The sequence below is a fragment of the Canis lupus genome, chromosome 4, assembly GCF_048164855.1.
Source record: "Canis lupus baileyi chromosome 4, mCanLup2.hap1, whole genome shotgun sequence".
Lineage (NCBI taxonomy): Eukaryota > Metazoa > Chordata > Mammalia > Carnivora > Canidae > Canis > Canis lupus.
This window is the reverse complement of record NC_132841.1, coordinates 35,481,529-35,498,488: the sequence shown is the minus strand read 5'-3', so window position 1 is coordinate 35,498,488 and position 16,960 is coordinate 35,481,529. Positions and strand designations below refer to the sequence as shown.

The 16,960-nt window shown below is 68.6% G+C and overlaps 1 protein-coding gene across 4 annotated transcripts; it reads right to left on the bottom strand.

The window, feature by feature from the left end:
• Positions 1–3,682: 3,682 nt before the first annotated feature.
• GPRIN2 (G protein regulated inducer of neurite outgrowth 2) lies at positions 3,683–10,087 on the bottom strand. 4 transcript variants are annotated; one of them, XM_072823898.1, is made up of 3 exons: positions 9,987–10,087; positions 9,180–9,257; positions 3,683–4,957 (listed from the first exon to the last, which is right to left on the bottom strand). In XM_072823898.1, the coding sequence occupies exons 2-3, from the start codon at positions 9,231–9,233 to the stop codon at positions 3,683–3,685; spliced, it is 1,329 nt and encodes a 442-aa protein (XP_072679999.1). In that variant the 5' UTR covers positions 9,234–9,257; positions 9,987–10,087. The 4 variants fall into 4 exon arrangements, with proteins under 4 accessions (XP_072679999.1, XP_072680000.1, XP_072680001.1 ...); XM_072823899.1 differs by lacking the exons at positions 9,180–9,257; positions 9,987–10,087 and adding an exon at positions 6,385–9,169; XM_072823900.1 differs by lacking the exons at positions 9,180–9,257; positions 9,987–10,087 and adding an exon at positions 5,850–6,375.
• Positions 10,088–16,960: the final 6,873 nt, after the last annotated feature.

Below are 16,960 nucleotides of genomic sequence, written 5' to 3'. Positions count from 1 at the left end.
GGAAGCCCTGGGGGCAGCGTCCAACCTGCAGGGGGCTGCGACGTGCCGCGTGAGGCCTGGCTGGCCGCCCCCTCCAATGTCTAGAACAGCTTGTTGGACAGAAACAGGCTCTTAGGGAAGCAGTGGGGACTCGAGTGGGTGCCCCTCCGCTCCGCGCTTCTCTGGACCTGAGGGTCCCCGGGCCACCGCTTGGGTCCGAAGAGCGCGGCCGGCGTGAGGCCCCGGGTTTGCCCATGAAGACTGCTGGCTCCCAGGGACGGTGATGGGTGCTGACTCAAGGTGCCCGGGGGCCGGCCCTGCTCCACCTGACGGGTTGGAAGGAAACTGATAAGGGACCCGGACCTGTCACAGCTTCCAATGACAACTGGGCCAGGCCAGAAGGGCGCCGCGGAGGCCTCCAGCGTGCCAGGTGCAGAGTGCCGCCCGTGAGTGGCCGCGGCCGCCCGGCACGGACACCACCCGCATGACGGCCCAGAGCAGCCCACGGGGACACGCGCAGGCCCTGCAGGCCCTGGACCCCGTGCATCCCCTGGGCGGACAGCCGCCATGCAAGAGGCTTGCCCGAGGACAGCTGGGGTACCTGCGCTCCCCGGGACGCGCCCAGGCCGCACGCAGAGCGCCCGGCCCTGGGGCAGAGCCTGCCTTGGGCTCCACTGTGGCCTGGCTGAGCCGGGACTCTCCACTCGTCCCCCTTGCCGTCCCCACGCCCTACCCCGGGGCACTTCCAAGCCCTCCAGCCGCAGTCTCCCCGCGTGGCTCCCAAAGCTGCTGTTCCGAAGGGCCCTGGCCAGAGCCAGCGTGTCCCGAGCCAGGCGTGGAGCTCGGGGTGAAGGACCGGGAGGGAGGCTCCAAGGGGTAATGGCTGGGGGCGGATACGGGCCTTGAGCACAGCCTAGCCCGGGCCTGCTGGGGCCGCGGCAGTGACGCCCCACAATGTGAGCAGGTGTGCGCACCAGCATGCCAGGCGCTCTCCGTGGATTATTCCCCTCACTCTGCAGAGCAGGGACAGGGGCAGGCCTGGCCGCCAGCCTCTCCACGGGAGGACGTCGAGGCCGCGAGGTCACCCCCGGCCAGGCTCCCATGCTCTAGATGTGACCTGGGGCCCCAGTGCAGCCCAGGGGTGCCAGGCGGCAGCGTCCCCGCCATGTCCAGGACGCCAGGCTCTGCCCGGGGAGGGCCTGTGGGCCCGTGAGAGGAGAGCCCGCTCTCCTGGGCCGCATCCCGTGCAGCCGGTAGGGGAGGCGACCAGCCTTTCTCGGCTCTGGCACCTCCGGCCTCGCAGCATGGAGACCCCGGGGGCGGCCTTCACTCCGGGGTGGACCAGGCCGCCCGAGCCTCGGCCTCGCCCACAGAGGATACGCGCAGGAGGCCAGGCCCGGCTTGCAGGGGCCCCCAGGGCTGCCAGGAAGGTGGGAACAGTGGCCGGTGGCGACGGGGACGGGATTCCTGCTGGGTCGGGGCGCTCGGAACGTGGGGCGCTCCGAAGGACACGACCTACCAGAAGGAAACCAGACCGGCCAGGCCCGCGGGCTGTCTCTGCAGACCTCTGGCGTCCAGCACTTTATTTCCAATTCAGCAGGACAAGCATACACAGGATGGAATGTGCGTGCCCTACAGGCCCCGAGTGTCTGGCCGGAAGCCGGCAGGTGAGCGCAGGTCGTGCCTGAGGCTGCTGGCCATGCCCCGAGTCCCTAAGCATGACCCACCGGCGGGGCGGCCAGGGGACGGGGCGCGGGCCCCTCCCAGGCCACGCACTGGGGTCCAGCCGCTGGCCCAGGCGGAGCCCGCTTGCTGTGTGCGGCCGGGCGGGAGGGGAGGTGCAGGCCGCCGGGTGCTCCGAAGGAGGTGGGTGTGCGAGCCCCGCACCCAGGGCTCCCGGTGCAGCTGGGGGCCGCACGCCGGCCAAGCCTGAACTCGCAGCAGCCTGGAAGCTCCTGGGGGGTGTCTCAGGTCGCAGCCCGACATCCCGCATATGACCCTGTGCCGGCCGCCCCGTGCCTGGCAGCCTCGTCTGGCTCCAACTGGAACCCGGCCCCCCGGGGTCCTCCTCCCCCCTGAACCCCCTGCAGGACGCGGGCACGTGAGCTACCCTCCTCTTCCACGCTCACCTCCCATAGCAACCCCGAGGACCTGTTGCTCCCTGGCACCGGGGTCCTCTGCGCGGGGACCCGCCTGCCCGCCCCCCACCCAACAAGCACCCAACTCGGCCTGAGAGGACAGGTTCCTCCCACCCCCCTCCGACCTGGATGCCCTTCCGCACCGTCCACCCTGCTCGGCTGCGGCCCCTTGTGATGCGTTCCCCCCACCCCACGTCATCACGTCCCATGTCCCTGCAGCCCCTGGAAGCAGGAGGGCAGCCCGGGACCGGGGGTCACGCACCGCAGCGTGAGGTGCCCAGAGCCTGCGCACACGCGAACGCCTGCCGACCCCACCGTAACAGGGGCAAGGCCGAGTCCCCTCCCGCCCCCAGCAGCCCCTTGCCCCAGCCCAACCCTCACAAGCATCCCGGCCTCACATGGGCAGACCCACCCCTGCCTCCAGTCAGCCCGCTGTCGTGGGAGGCCTCTCCACCCCCGCGAGCACAAGCTCCTCGGGTGGGCTCGGCTTGGCCAGTGGGCAGGGGCCAGCGGCACCCTCCCAGGCAGGGGCCCCTGAGCAGCACCCCGACCTGCTCCCCCAAGGGGTAGGTGGGCGGGTGGTCCCGAGAGCCGAGGACCTTCCACGGCAGCCCAGGATGAGGACCCGAGCCTGCTCCCGACTCTGGGGCTTGAGACACCCCTGGGCCATGAAGCACAGGGTCCGAGCCTGGGCCCCGGGGCCCCTCACCCATGACACCCCCACCTCCCCGCCCCGCCCAGGCCAGCTGAAGCGGATAAGGTGGGGAGAACAGGCTCATGGCCTCCCCTGCCCGAACCCCGCAACTCAGAGCCCACGCCGACCCCTCCAGTTCCCCATCACTCTCCCTTCCCTCCCTCCTGCACCCGCCGGGAACCAGCCCTCAGCGCCCCCGGGGGACCGGGCCCAGCTCTGAGCACCCCCCACCCCGGCCCTTCCAGAACGCCCACCTCCCACCTCCCAACGCCGTCAGCCCAGCGAGGGTGCAGACAGCCTGGCACGGCCCCGCACACGACCCTGACCGGGGGATTTTCCTGGGGGCCGCTCTGCCCTGACCAGCCACCTGCCTCAGGGGACAGAGCGGCCCTGGGTCCATGTTGCGGGGGTCACGGCCACCCCCCAGCAGGCCGCCCAGCACGGCAGCCGCGGCCTCGCCAGATCTCCCTGGTTCCATCCAGAGGGTGGGGCTAGAGGTGGGCACCCAGCAAGGTAGGTGCCCCCCCCATGACAGCCCAGGGGGTCCCTGACAGTGCAGCCCCTCCCTGAGGACCCGGCTGTCTGGTCATGTGAGGAGTTGATCAGGGCCCAGCACTGCTTCCAAAGAAAGCCACCGAGTCCTGGGGAAACGCCAGCGGGGTTGGGGACGGAGCGTCAGGCCGTCCCTGGTGGGGAGCCTGTCCAGGGTTCGCAGCCCGGGGGGGCAGGCATGGGGTGCTCGGGGAGCGGCGGGGAGCGCAGGCTGGGGCAGCCCCCAGCTCGGTTGGGGCAGTCGGAGCAGCAGACGCCGTCCTGGGCTGCAGGTCCCGGGAGCTTGGTGCCCCCAGCGTCCCCAACCCACGGCCCCGCGTCACTCGGGGGCGGCGCTGGAGCAGCCGCAGCAGCTAGGGCGCCGCAGGGACTGCATGACGGCTCGAAGCGGGCCCCTCCGGCCCCCCCCAAGGCTGTCCTCCCTGGCGGGCGCCCGCTGCAAGTGCTCAAACTGCATCTCCAGGTGCTTCTGGATGGCCACGCCCAACACCTCGGGGTCCAGGGCGGCTCCGTACACCTCCCAGGTCATGCCCTCGGCATCCCACCGCACATCCCGCACAGGGGAGGGGGCCTCCTCCAGGCCGGACCCCGGAGTTACCTCTGGGAACGTGGGCAGGGCCCCGGGGGCTTCCAGGGCCGGGCTGGTGGCCACAGCCTTGCACACTGCCAGGGGCGCTGCCTGCACGCCCGCATCCTGGGCTGACGGACAGGAAGCCGACACGGAGCCCAAGTCACTGGCCGAAGTCATGGTCCACACGTCCTTGGTCCTGGCAGCAGGCCCCATGGCGCACGCGGCGGGACCCCAAGGGTGGGCACAGCAGCGGGAGAGCCCGGGGGGCCCCCTGGGGAACCTGCACTGGCACATCCCCCCCCGCTGAGCCTGCAGCCCAGACTCACTCACAGACGCCACCAGTTTGGGAAAGGCCGGGACCCCCGGGGCGGGCAGGGCAGGACAGCAACCGCCAGCCCCTGCTGCCGGGGACAGGGCGTGGCAGGAGGTGGCGGCTGGCTGTGCAGTGGCCGCGGGCCCGGCCTGGGGGCTGCCGCTCCGGGGGGCCGTCCCTGCCAGCCGCGCCCCACTCCCCGCCAGCATCCCGGCTGAGCCCGCCGGCCCTTCCTCGGAAGCCGGGCCCCCCTCCAGGCCCGCGGGGGCACCGCCCAGCTGCAGCTCAGCCGCGTGGACGGGCGAGGCGCCCAGGGCCGAGCAGCTGAGACTGCCCTTCCGCGCGGCACCGTGGCCCCGGGCCTGCGGGCTCCGCACCAGGTCCGAGTGGCTCCTCTGCGTGGCGGTGGCCCCGGCGGTCCTCAGGCGACACGGGTCACCACGGCCCACGGTTGACACGTTGCCCACAGTACTGCTCCGCCAGTGGCCCATGGCTCGGACCCAGGGGCTGGGGGCCGGGGGCTGCGGTGCGCTGTCCACGTGGTGCTCCTCTTCCTCGGGGACGTGCGGCCCGCCGCTCACCTCGCCAGGCTGGGCCTGCCACACGGTGCTGCTGGCGCTCTTGCGGAGCTCGGGGGTGCGACCCCCGCCATCCCCCAGCAGGCTGGACGAGCTAAGCGACAGGTGCTGTGGGCGGGTGCTCATGGTGGCCTGCAGGACAGGGGCGGGGGAGCGGGGCTGAGCCCGGGGGAGGCAGTACAGGACTTTACCACCCGGGGAGGGCCCACTGGCGAGGACTAGCTGCTCCAGAGCCCCCCCATCCGGGACTGCCCCCCACCAGGCACAAGGCTGCGGCTCAACGCTGACAATACCTTTCCACCTTTCTGGAACTGCTCTGGGCCCTCCCCGCACCCCGGGCCCGGCCTGGGTGAGCTGGGCCGCTGGGACTCAGCCCTGCAGCCGGGAAGGGAACGGGGCTGCCCGACTTGCTCCTCCGGCTCCAGGGGAAGGAGGCCCACGCACTGGCCCTGCACACCCCCAGACCTGCACACCATCACCCTGCACACCCCAGCCCTGCATACCATCACCCTGCACAGCATCACCCTGCACACCTCCAGCCCTGCACACCATCACCCTGCACACCCCCAGCCCTGCACACCATCACCCCTGCACACCACCAGCCCTGCACACACAGGACCCGCAGCATCTGTTCACTTGGTCCACAGCCGGCTCCAGAGCACCTGCTGTGCCAGGCTGTGGAGCTGGGGCCACGGAACCCAGACCGGGCTGTGCTCCCAGGAATGTGGTCTAATAGCACCACGCAGACAGGCCTTCCTCATAATTTAAATTCCCTCTTGCCGAGCGGGCCTGCACTCTCCTTGCCTCCCCGCCCCAATTCCTGTCCCATCCTCCAGCCCCGCAGACCCCTCTGGATTCAGAGCCAGTGCGGTGGCAGCCCCCAGCTGGGCTGGCTCCGTCTCTGGCCGAGCAGCGTCCAGCCGGGATGCAGCGACCTGGCCAGCTACGGGCCTCCCACCAACCCACAGTTGCCAAGGCAGGCATGTGGCCTCTGCCCTCTGTGCACCTGGCACCCGGCACTGACCCGACACGCAGCTGGCGCTGAGACTGCCCGGCCGAGGGAGCAAGAGGACGCACGAGGGAGGCCACGGAGAAAGGGCCGTGAGCAGGGCACTGGCAGGGGAGCTCACTTTCACGATGAAGCAGAACAAGCCTGGGGGAGGCCCAGCCCCGAAGTCGGTGGCCAGAGAGCAAGCGAGGAGAAGGCGCCAGCGAGAGGGAAGAGAAGGAGCCCAAGGCAGCCGGCTCCCCAGGGGAGCGGTGGGCGGGGGCTGGGCAGGGCCCCACAGGGAGGACCCGCCAGGGCATCCGGGCCAGCCGGGCCGCGGCCAACGCTGGGAACGGGGACTCTCCCCGGGACTCCCAGCCCAGCAGGACCAGCTGGAGAAACAGGGTGGCGGAGGCGGCTCAGCTACAGACTGGGCGATCCCCGTCCTGCCCTCCACCCCGGGCTGATAAGAACTAGCAAGAAACCGACCGCCTCGGCCGGGGGAGCAAGGCCAGCGGAGATGGAGCCTGGGCAGGGCTCCCAGGAGCCGGGTTTTGGCACAGTTACCCACCTCCCCGGCCCCGGCACTCGGGGGACGGCCGCTGGCGGTGCCAGCCCTCGGTGAGACTGCTTCTGGAGCCCAGTCCCCCGCGGGCTCAAGGCTGGCTGTGGAGTCCAGGTCAGCACAGCTTCCACGATGACGGGAAGATTCTAGTCTGCACCCTCCGATACGATGGGCACTGGCCGCCTGTAGCTACCGAGCCCTTGACAGGTGGCTACACGCTGGCTTCCTCAGTTCAGGTCAACACAAGCAATTTAAAGGTAAATGGCCACAGGTGCTTCATGACTACAGTCCCCTACTGGGCCGCTCCGGACACAGCTCCCGTCTGCCCCTGGGGGCCAAAGCCAGGCCAAAGCCCTGGTCCCTGAGAGTGTCAAGAAAAGGATGAGCAGACAAGGGAGGGCTAGCACCCAGGCCTCGGGGGCTCCAGGATGGACGCGCACAGACAAGGGCGACAAAGCCAGGAACAGCCAAGGACGAGGGTAAGAAGGGACAGCTCCCAGGGCCCCGTCACCTGTGCCAGGCACGTGCACACCCTGTCTACGCACTGGCTCCTTTAATTCTAATTGTCAGGGCAGCCTCGTGACATATGTCAGCAACCCCGTTCTCCAAGGACGAGGCCAAGGCTCAGAGAGGCGTGCTCACTTGCCCAGAGCCCCGCAGCTGCTGGCGGCTAAGCAGGGATCAAACCCGGGAGCGTCGGAGCACCGCGATGACCTCTGTCCCCGAAGCCAACACCCTCCATTGTCCCCGACTTTTTACTCTTCTGTTGCCCTGACTCAGCTAAAGCCCCAGCACCCGACACAGCCCCCGGCACTTGCAGCGGTGCCCATGCCATGCTGGGGGATGGGGCGGGGGGAGAGGGAATGAGTGGGAACGAAGCCTGGGCCCTGCCCGCGTCTCAGCAGCCCCCTAGGCTGCCTGGAGCCAGGACAGGAGCTGCGCCTGCTGGCGGGAAAGCTGCGGCCACCAACGGCCCCCAGCGGCAGGTTCAAGAACAGCGTCTGGCTGAACCCTACTGACTCAAAACCCTCCTAGGGCCACAAGGAGCCAGGTCAGCTCCCCACCCCCGGGGAAACAGGTGGGATGAGGCTGGGGGTGCCCTCGGGCCCCTCCAGGCACAGCACGGTACCAAGGGTGCTGCACCCCTCACCAGGACTAGGCATTGCCCGGAGGGAGCAGGGACCACGGAGCCCCCAGACCGGTGCTTCTCCGCTGCTTCCCTTCTTCATCTCACCCCAGTGGCAGGTGACTAAACGGACGGAGCAGCTCAGAGGTGTCAGAGCGCCCCCAGCTGAACCCCAACAGGTAATTCTCCCATAACCTGGCCTTCCCAGCCTTGAGAGGGGGAAACACCTTGAAAAAGTCGCTTGGGCTACCGCAGGGAGGGGTTTCCCACAGGCCCATCGGCGGGAAGAGGAGCCTCCCAGGGGCAAGAGGAGCGGACCACGTAGGCTTTGGTGCTGGAGGGGAGCAGCCAGGGGAAGGGGTTCCGCTCCTAACCCCATCGCCCTTCCTGTGCACGTGCCCTCCGGGGGACCCCGTGCTCCTGAGCCTCTTGGTTTGCCAGGTCTGCAAACCAGCAGGAAGTCCCCGCTGCAAGGCTGCCGTGCAGCCAGCGTGACAGCGGACTGAACAGCGACTGCTGATAACGACGTGTTCTCTCCTCTGTCAGGAGGGATCTGCGCTCAAGGTGTCACGGGGACTAGCACTGGGGGACAAGAGGCCCTTTGAGGAAGCCACTGAGACACCGCTAGGTTAGCCCAGGCTCGCTCCCCAGTCCTCCCCATCTGCCTCTCATCCTAGGACCAGTGTCTGTGTGTCCATCACGGCACTAAGCCTCCCAGTCTACTTTAAAACTTGATTTGGGAGGATGCACGTGCCTACACTTGTATACACACGCATGCAGGCACACGCCCGAGTCTGGAGTCTGCAGTCACAAGGCCCTGGGTGGTCTGCCCACCTGCCTTGGCTTCACCACAAACAGACCCCAGGAAGATGCTTTAGTACAGAATAAGGGACAGGCGCACGGAGCTGAGATCCCCAGTGTTCTTTGAACGACACCTTTCTGTCCCCTCTTCCTGCCCCATATGATGCCAGTGTGGCCCTGCCTTGTGGCCGGTACAGGGGTGTCCTGCGGCCCCAGCTCTGCTGGTCAGGAAATGTAAAGATCACCAGCCTCACGTGCAGCAAGTGGCCGATGTGACTTTGAGTAGATCCTCCCGGTTCCCCAGAACCTTCCAAGCTGGCCTGCGCGGCTGACTTGGTCAGAGACTCCAGCTCCTGCCGGATCACCTGGCAGAGGAGCCCAGACCTTTGAGAGTGTGGCCAGGAGTGCCACCAAAGCCGTTGCAAGCAGGTCCTGCTGCAGAGCACCCCATGGTGTCCACACACACCTCCTCTTGTTCACAGACAAGCATTTGGGCGCTGATTCCGACAAGAAAAGCAAACCCGTGTGGTCAGGAGGGGAAAGGGCTCCAATGTTAAAACGTGGACCTACCCCTCAGGGACCTGGAAGGGACACGCACCAGATGAGCCCCTCATCGGAGTGGGGTGTGGCTACCTCCAGCAGGTGGTCTGATCCATCCCAGCAGCCAAAAGGGACCTGACAGGACCACTCAAGGCCCCAGGGGGGCAAGGCAGCAAGGAGCATCCCTGAAGGATTGTTTGGAGGGCGTGAAATCTGCCCATCACGGAAGGATGGGGGGGACTTCAGTACCCAATGCTCGGGTCACGAGCTGTGGCCCGGTAAAGTGTTCGAGGATAACTGTGGGCAAAGGCCCCAAGGACCCAGCACTGCTCACCGGAGAGAGGCCCAGGCCCGCACCAGTCCCGGAGCTTCTTCCTCCGAGGACCATCTGCCCGGGCTTCCCAGGAGGCACCTGGTGGAGAAGGCAAACCTGCTTCAAACCAGAGGCTGCCCCGGGAGCCAGTGCGTCTCCACCTGCATGCTCCCTGCACCCATGCGCTGCACCAGCCCGTCCGGCCCCACCCGAGGCCCCATCGAGGCAGACGCAAGGCCGCTCGTGCGTGGTGGGAGCGCCAGGCGGCTCGTCGTGGGAGCCGCAGGAAGCAGCACCTCCACAGCTGCCTCTGCACAGCACATGCACAGGCCGCCCTGGCCTCTGGCTGCGGGGCGGACACCCTCCCCCCGCCCCAGCACGGCCGGGCCCTCGCACAAGTCCCCCACTCACGGGGAGGTCCTCAACACAACCCCACACTCGGCTAGGGCCTCCCCAGGAGCAAAGGCAGGGGCTGCGGGGAGGCCGGGGCTGGGGCAAGGGGGCAGGGTGGGGGGGCAGGAGCGGAGGTGGGGAGGCTGGGGCTGGCAAGGAGGATGGGGCGCTGGGAGAGGCCCGCGGGGGGCAGCGGAGGGCGGGTCCCGGGGGGGGGGGCGGGCGGGGGAGCGGCGGGACGGGAGGGACAGGCCAGAGGGGGGGAGGGAGGACGGCGAGGGCGGGTCCCCGGGGGCGGCTCGGGCCTGGGGTGCGGGGTCCGAGCGCCCGCGGAGGTGAGCAGGGGCCTCCGGGGCGCAGGAAGGGGAGGCGCCCCCCCAGGGGAGACCCCCTCCCCCGCCCCCCCCCCCCGGCACGCGCCCAGCCGCCTCTCACCCGCTCCCCGCTCGCCCGCCCGGGGCCGCGCAGGCCGGCGGAAGCGCTGCTCCTGCGGCCGCCACAGGTGCCCGGCGCAGCGGCCCGAGATGCAGCCGGAGCCCGACACGGCCCGGGCCCGACACGCCCCCGCAGCCCCGCAGCCCCGCCCCGCAGCCCCGCCCCGCCCCCGCTCGCGAGGCCCCGGCCCCGAGGCCCCGCCCCCGGCTGCCGCCCTGGCCCCGCCCCCGCCCGAGGCCCCGCCCCCGGCTGCCGCCCTGGCCCCGCCCCCACGGCGCCCCGGCTGCCCGCACTGCACTCCGTCCCCGCGGCCCGCGAGCCCCCGCCGTCCTTCCCGACCTCAGGGCGGGTCCCCCGGCCCGTCCCTCCGGCCCCGCCCCCTCGGGCCCCGCGCGTCCTCTGGCGACCCGGGGCCTCCCGCTCTGCCCCAGGTGCCCGTCGTCCCGGCCCCACCCTCGAGCCCCCCTTGCTCTGGGGCCGCCCACCGTCGCCCCGGCTGGTCCCCCGCGGTCCCCCCTGCGCGCCCGGTGCTCCGAGCCCAGAACCGCAGGGTTTCCTCCTCCCAGCTCCTCTGTCGCGGACTCGGAGACGACCCGGGTCCTCCGCGGCCCCCCCGCACCCCCGCCCCCTTGCTCCCCCCAGCCCTCCCCCGCCCCCTCCCCCCAGAGCCTTCCCCCCTCCCCCCAGCCCTCCCCGCCGCCCCCCTCGCCCCCCAGCCCTCCCCCCCACCTCCCCCAGAGCCCAAGCAGGTGGACGCCATCTCTGGAAAACCGGGTTCCCCCACCCTTCCCCTGCCCCATCCTCACCCCCACCTTCGCCGGGGCCCCACCCCACTGCTGGCCCTTCAGTCTCCAGCCTGCCCGCACCCCCGCACCTGCATCCCCCAAACGCCCCCCCACCCACGCCTTTCTGCTTCGCAGCTCCGGAAAGGGTCCCGCCGGGAGCACCTGCTCCTGCCCCCTTTCCCTCTCCGTCCCCCAATGTCTGACAGCCACTGGCCTGCCTAGGGGTTCAGAGAGGTGCCACCCACCCTGGCCTGCCCCTGTCCCCTTCAGCTCCCGGAGGTTCCTGCCACCCATCCTCCCTCCTTGTAAGAAGAAGGTGCGCGTCCCTGGCCCCGTCTCTGAGAACTGGGTCCCAGTGTTGACTCTGGACTCCAGCTCTGGGGACCCCTGGTTTGCCTGCACAGCCTTCTGCCGAGGGGTCTGACCTCTTTGGTCCCGTGCTCCCCACACACCCCTCCCCCCGCCACCCCCCCAGCCAGTGCCTCTCTGCTCCTCCTGCGGTTTGGGAGAGCTCAAGGCCCGGCTCACGTCTGCAGCCTCACCCAGCCCTGCCCAAGGCCAGAGCATCAGCAGAGGGTCAGCGGGAAGCCCCTTGCCCCAGCGCCAGGTGGAGAGTGGGAAGCCGGGCGGAGTGTGCACCATTCCCCCCCTCCCCCAGCCCCTAGCCTGGCGCCTGGCCTGGTCCCAGAGCAGGGGTGTGCTGAGCACGTGCAGCAGGTGTGGCTGGCACATCACAGGCAGCCACCCCCACCCCCACCCTCCCGCTGCCCTGTTCTCCAGTGCGGGAACCCCCACACCCAGCCTCAGCGTCCCCATCTGGAGCTCTGAAGGGCCCTCTTCAGATTATCTCAGAGCCAAGGAGACAACGGGGACCACCCTGTCACCCACAGCATTTGGGGCCGCAGGTCAGGCCCTCCCACTTCCCTGCTGACCTTTAACACAGACATCCATGCCTCCCCATCCCCACGCCGTCCCCCTGGGTTCCCGCTGGCTACGGGCCTGGCAGGAGGCCTTGGCCCTACCTCCTCTGCCCCTCACTCCCTGCCCCCATGGTCGGCTACAGCTTCAAACTGGAGCTCAGTCCCTGGTGGAGACTCACTCCCTGAGTCCCGGGAAGACTCCCACTGCCCTAAGCACCCCTTTCCAGTGGGTCTGCAGAGCATCCACCCAGAGTCTGGCACCTGGCTCCAGGGGGAACGGGATGACCATGATGAGGCCCCAGGCCCTGTCCTCCAGCACACACCGGCTTCCAGGGGCATCCTGCCCCAAAGGAGGCACAGGGGAGACTGTGCTGAGGCCACCAACCCTCTCCTGCTCCTGCCTAGCGATGAGGGCCCCTCCTTTCCCGTCTCAGGGTCTTACCCACATTCCCTTTTTAGGGAAACCAACCGAGCCCCGAGAAGGGACAGGCTACCTGGGGTTACAGGGAGAGTGGGCTCCGGTCCCTGCGGCTCCCAGCTCCCTGGCCGTGAGCCAGCCCTGAGGACCTCGGCGGGTGTTCCGGGGGGGCGGCTTGGCGTCGGGTGTCCGCCTGCGGTGGGGCGGCCGGGCCACTCAAGCCGCCGGGGTCTCTGAGCGCCCGCAGGGCCCCGGCACCTGGCCAGCGGGTCCTCCTCTTCCTCTCCTTCCAACGGTGGCTTGGCGAGAAGCTTCTCCGGCTGTGGCGGCCACCCAGGGGAGCCAGCCTGAGGCAGTCGCGATCCCGACTCCCCCACATACTGCCCCCTCCAGCGGCACTGCTCCCCTCTCTGGCCTCGGTCTCCTCATGTGCACAGTGACAGCAATCCCCGCTCCGAGGCCACGGGGAGGATGGGGCTGCGCAAGGGTCCCCCCAGCTCTTGCCGTTGTCAGCCACTTGACCAAGGATCCCCGAGCTCCTCCAGTGTGGGCTCTGCAGGCTGTGGGGCGGCTCTGGGCTTGGCAGGACTTGAGGCTCTGGTTCAGGCCCTGGGGCCAAGTGCCACTTCTGGGGACTCAGAACCTGATGGAAGAGGACAGCCAGGAGGCTCAGGAGTTCAGCGGGGCCGGGCCAGGACTCGGGGCCGAGGCAAGCAGCACACGTGGAACTCCGGGCTCCCGGGCTGTCTGGGCATCCGCCTGCAGGGGTCCCTGAAGTCGTGGAGTAAGTCGGGTCCTCAGGGGGAGCGAAGCGAGGGTGGCCTCCCAGGCGGCAAAGGCCTGAGCAGCAGCCAGAAGGGACAGGGGAACTCGGGACATTCCTGGGACGCGGGGGGGCCCCGAGCCGCTTCACCATGGTTCCGGAAGCCGAACCCCCGCAGCGCATGGCGGGGGGGCGGGTGTTGGGCCAGAACCCAGGACGGCCGCGGGCACACGCTCTTCGAAGCAGGACCGTAAAGGGGAGAATAAAGGGGGGGGGTCACCCGGCAAGGGACGTGCGGTCAAGAGAGATTTGGGGGTTTCGTTCTGGTTGTTTGGTTTCCTTTCTAGGATGCCGCATCATGGAGCAGGAGTCCTTGATTTCAAGTGACAGAGAACAATTCGGGGTCAGATAGAAAGAGAAGGTGCTGGAAGACTTGGGGGAGCTCAGGAAGGAAGCTAATGTGGAGCGCTAGCCTTGCTCCCCAGGGTGGGAGCCCGGGGACCCCAGACTCCAAGAGCAGGGGCTGCTCCACAGTCTTGCCCCGTCCCTGCCTCCGAAGGAAGGATTCCAGGTTTTTCCTCCTTTGTTCCCGTTCAAGGTTCAAAGCCTCAGGAAGTAGGAGCTTGTTTGGGGAGATGGGGCCACGTGCCTCTGTCCTTGGAAGGCAGGGGAACGCTTCCCAAGTCTGTCTCCAGGACGACCACAGCCTAGCAGGACATTTCCCGGGTTGGGGTGGGGGGACGGGCCAGACGCACACGGATCTGCACCCCGTCGTGATGGTGATGGGAAGGAGCCGTGGGGAGGGACTGGCTGGGGAGCCGGGAGAGGACCAATGGCCAGCGGAGGTCCCGGGGGCTGGGGCCTGGAACCCGAGAGGCGGGAGGAGGCGGCTTCCCTCTAGGTGGAAAGCGGGAGGACTGAGGCCACGCACCTGGGTAAGCCCCGGCTGTGAGCCTCCAGACTCTGCTTTGTCTGTGGAGCAAAAGGGAGGCTCTGGTGGTGACAGGGAGGGAGGACGGAGGGGAGTGGGGGCAGCAGAGGAGGCTGGTGGGGGCGTCGCGGATGGGCGCCCAGTGGGTGGTGACGGGCAGTTTCAGCTCAGGCCACCGTCACGGGGATGTGCAACTGAGCCCCCCGCGGGCTCCGGGCTGCGCGAGTCTGCTTGAGGTTCTCTCCCTCCCTCTCCTGCCCTGGGCCCTGCGATAAAAATAAGAGAAAAATAAAAAGCGATGGTCGTCACAGAGAGGGAAGGAGCCTGGGTGGGTCACCCAGATGCAGCAGAAGCCTGCTGAGCCTACGGGGCAGGGGGCGGGGAGGGCAGCAAGACACGGGAGCAGCAACAGCTCCCCCAGGCAGCAAGTTCCAGGCAGGCCTGGGGAGGGGGCAGGGAGCGGGGCCTTGGAGCGGGCGGGGGCCGAGGCAGGCCAGCGGGGGTGCAGCCCTGGCTGACCAGCGGCCACGGAGTTCGAATCCAAGTTACTCCGCCTGTGTGACCCCATGAATAATTGTGTCTCCGCTCTTTAGGTCGTGCATGAACTGGTGGAAAAGGCGTCGGAAGAGAAAGCTCCGTCCTCCCCCGGAGGACTGGGTTACACACTCTGCGGAGTGAGTCCGGAAGCCATAGGTCGCGTGTGGGAAAGGCCACCTGGAAAAGAACGGGGCGGGGGGGGGTCACAAGAGTCTAGGACATTTCTGAATCAGGTGGCCGCCCGCTGCGGTCGGGTCACTGACTCGCCCCCCAGCCGGTCGTTGGCTAGACCTGAGCCCTGGATCAAAGGGCTGATGCGGTGCCGTTTAGGCAGACGGGAGGGTTTTTTGAATCCAGCTTAAAGCCAAAGACTCAGAGGAAGCAGGCACGCTTTCCTCCGGGCCAACGTGTCGCGCGGTCAGGCTCCCCTGGTGGGAAGCAGGGCAGCTGGCAGCCCCGAGTCCAAGCCCCTGAGCCAGGCCTCACCAGCCCGCCCGGCCACCCAGGCCACTGGAGGCGCAGCCCTTGGACCCGCCAGCCTGGGGCACCTGCGCTTGCCGGAACCGTGGGGGCCCTGAGCTGTGCTGCGCAGCCCCTCCTGGACCACTGGGCCTTGCGGACAGGCCAGCTGCTACTGCCAGACCAGGGGGAGAGGGACCCGAGCTGGCCCGAGGCCCAGGTGGCCACAGGCGGCCACATCCTGCGCGTCTCAGAGACAAAGCCACTGGACAGTCCCTGTGCCTTTCCAGCTCCCCGCAGCCCCACATCGGGTCGCCCCATGGCAGACACCGCCAGCTGCCCCAGGACCATCCTCCCCCCACCTGGGGTGACAGCACCTGCCCCAGACTCCGTGCCGCGTGGCGCACTGGTGCCTGGGCTCCGGCCCCCAACACATTGGTGGAAGAGACGTGTGCAGCCTCCGCTGCGCCCTGGGCCGGACTGTGCCTCGGTCCTTCCATCCCCCGGCCGCAGCAGTCACCGTTCACCAGGCCGCGTGGGGCCCCCAGTGTGTGTGACCAGCAACAACAGCCACAGAATCATCCGGACAAACGAGCATCAGGAGAGGGGAAGAGAGTGAAGGCCATGGTGCCCTGGGTGCTGGCGGCCCGAAGATACACCCCAGCGGGTTGGGCCTTGGGCCCCCGGCAGCATCCAGCACCCCACAGTGGTCTCGGCGCTGGGCATGACCGAGCTCTGCAGGCAGGACAAAGGGACCTCAGGCCGTTGAAGCTGCTGTCGGGTATCCGCCGGAAGGAAGACCCGTGCGTCTCATGGCACCCCAAACAGGTTCTCAAGGTGCCTGTACTATCGACGGGAAGCCCGAGAGCCTTGCAGGCCGCGCGAAGGTGGCACATACAGGCCTCCCACGGGACCCTGGAAAGGCACCTGTAGCTGCAGGAATACGGGGGGCACTCAGAATGGGGGCGACTGTGGGCTACCTCCTGCCACTCTCGGGAAAGTCCCTCGTGGGCCAGCAGGGCAGGGATGGGGCCAGTCCCTCATGGGCCAGCAGGGCGTGGACGGGGCCAGTCCCTCATGGGCCAGCAGGGCGTGGACGGGGCCTTCCCATCTCAGCTGAGCGACCCCGCTGGTCAAGGTCGGGGGGTGGTCGGTGGAGCGCAGAGGCCGCTAGCCAGCTGGCCAGAGTCTGTAGGCCGCATCGCTAAACGGGTGCCCGCGAGGAGACCTGGAAGCAAATGGGCAGAAAGCCCACGACGACTGTGGGGAAGCCTGTCCGCTCCGGCAGCGCGGGCCTGGCCGGGACAAAGCCTTCGCTGTGATGCCTGAAGACGCAGCCTCCGCAGGGCTGCCTAAGGGGCGGGGGAAATACTGTACCACAACCTGAATGTGACGCGTGGGTGAACTACCTGGAATTACGATAAAAACGTGAAAGAAAAAACCAGCTGACCCCTCGGCAGCAGCCCCACACGGCGGGAAGTGGGCTGCGTAACTGCCAGCCCAGCAGGTGCACGCCTTCCGTGCCAGGGTCCGGCCGCGTGGACAGAGGGCACCAGCGGGGCCGGAGGGACAGTCCTGGGGAAAGGGCCGTCGTCCTGGGGACTCGCGGTCCCGGGAATCTTCAGTTTCTGCCCAGCGGGACTTGCCGATGGCGACCCCCACCCCGCCCGTGGCCTCACCAGGGCCCCATTTCTCCTAGTGTGGACGGGGCTCCCTGGTGTGCAGCCTGTTCTCGCAGGCCGTCCTAGAGCGCGGGTGACAGCGGCTCGTACACGAGTCTGCCGAAGGAGCACGCGGCCAGGCTCAGGCCAGCCACCGCGTCCCGCCACCCCGGCCCCAGAGACGGTCCCGGAGACGAGCAAGCATCCCACTCAGAGCCAACGACGCGCAGCAGGGTCCCTCTGGGAGTCCCAAGGAAGACGCACTCCCCAGGGACATGCGGGGCCTGAAGCCACCGTGTGACACAAAGCTTGGTGCTGCAGCCAACCCGGAGGGTGACCTCGAGGTGAAGATGTGGGGAGCAGCAAGGTCCTGGCACTTCGTCCAAGCTCGCGTGTGGCTGAGGCCAAGGCTGGTGTCCTTCCTTGACTTCCCAACCATGGAAGCCAGGGATGACCCTCCTTCGTTCAAGCTGCAGTGCGAATTAAACTCCCACCCCTTG

Excerpts from the sequence above, each read along its gene's own strand:
- GPRIN2 (XM_072823897.1), bottom strand. The coding sequence starts at position 5,346 with ATGCTGTGCAGGGTGATGGTATGCAGGGCTGGGGTGTGCAGGGTGATG. Across the intron at positions 4,958-5,118 it reads AGTTCCAGAAAGGTGGAAAG|GCCACCATGAGCACCCGCCC; the intron begins GTATTGTCAGCG and ends CCTGTCCTGCAG.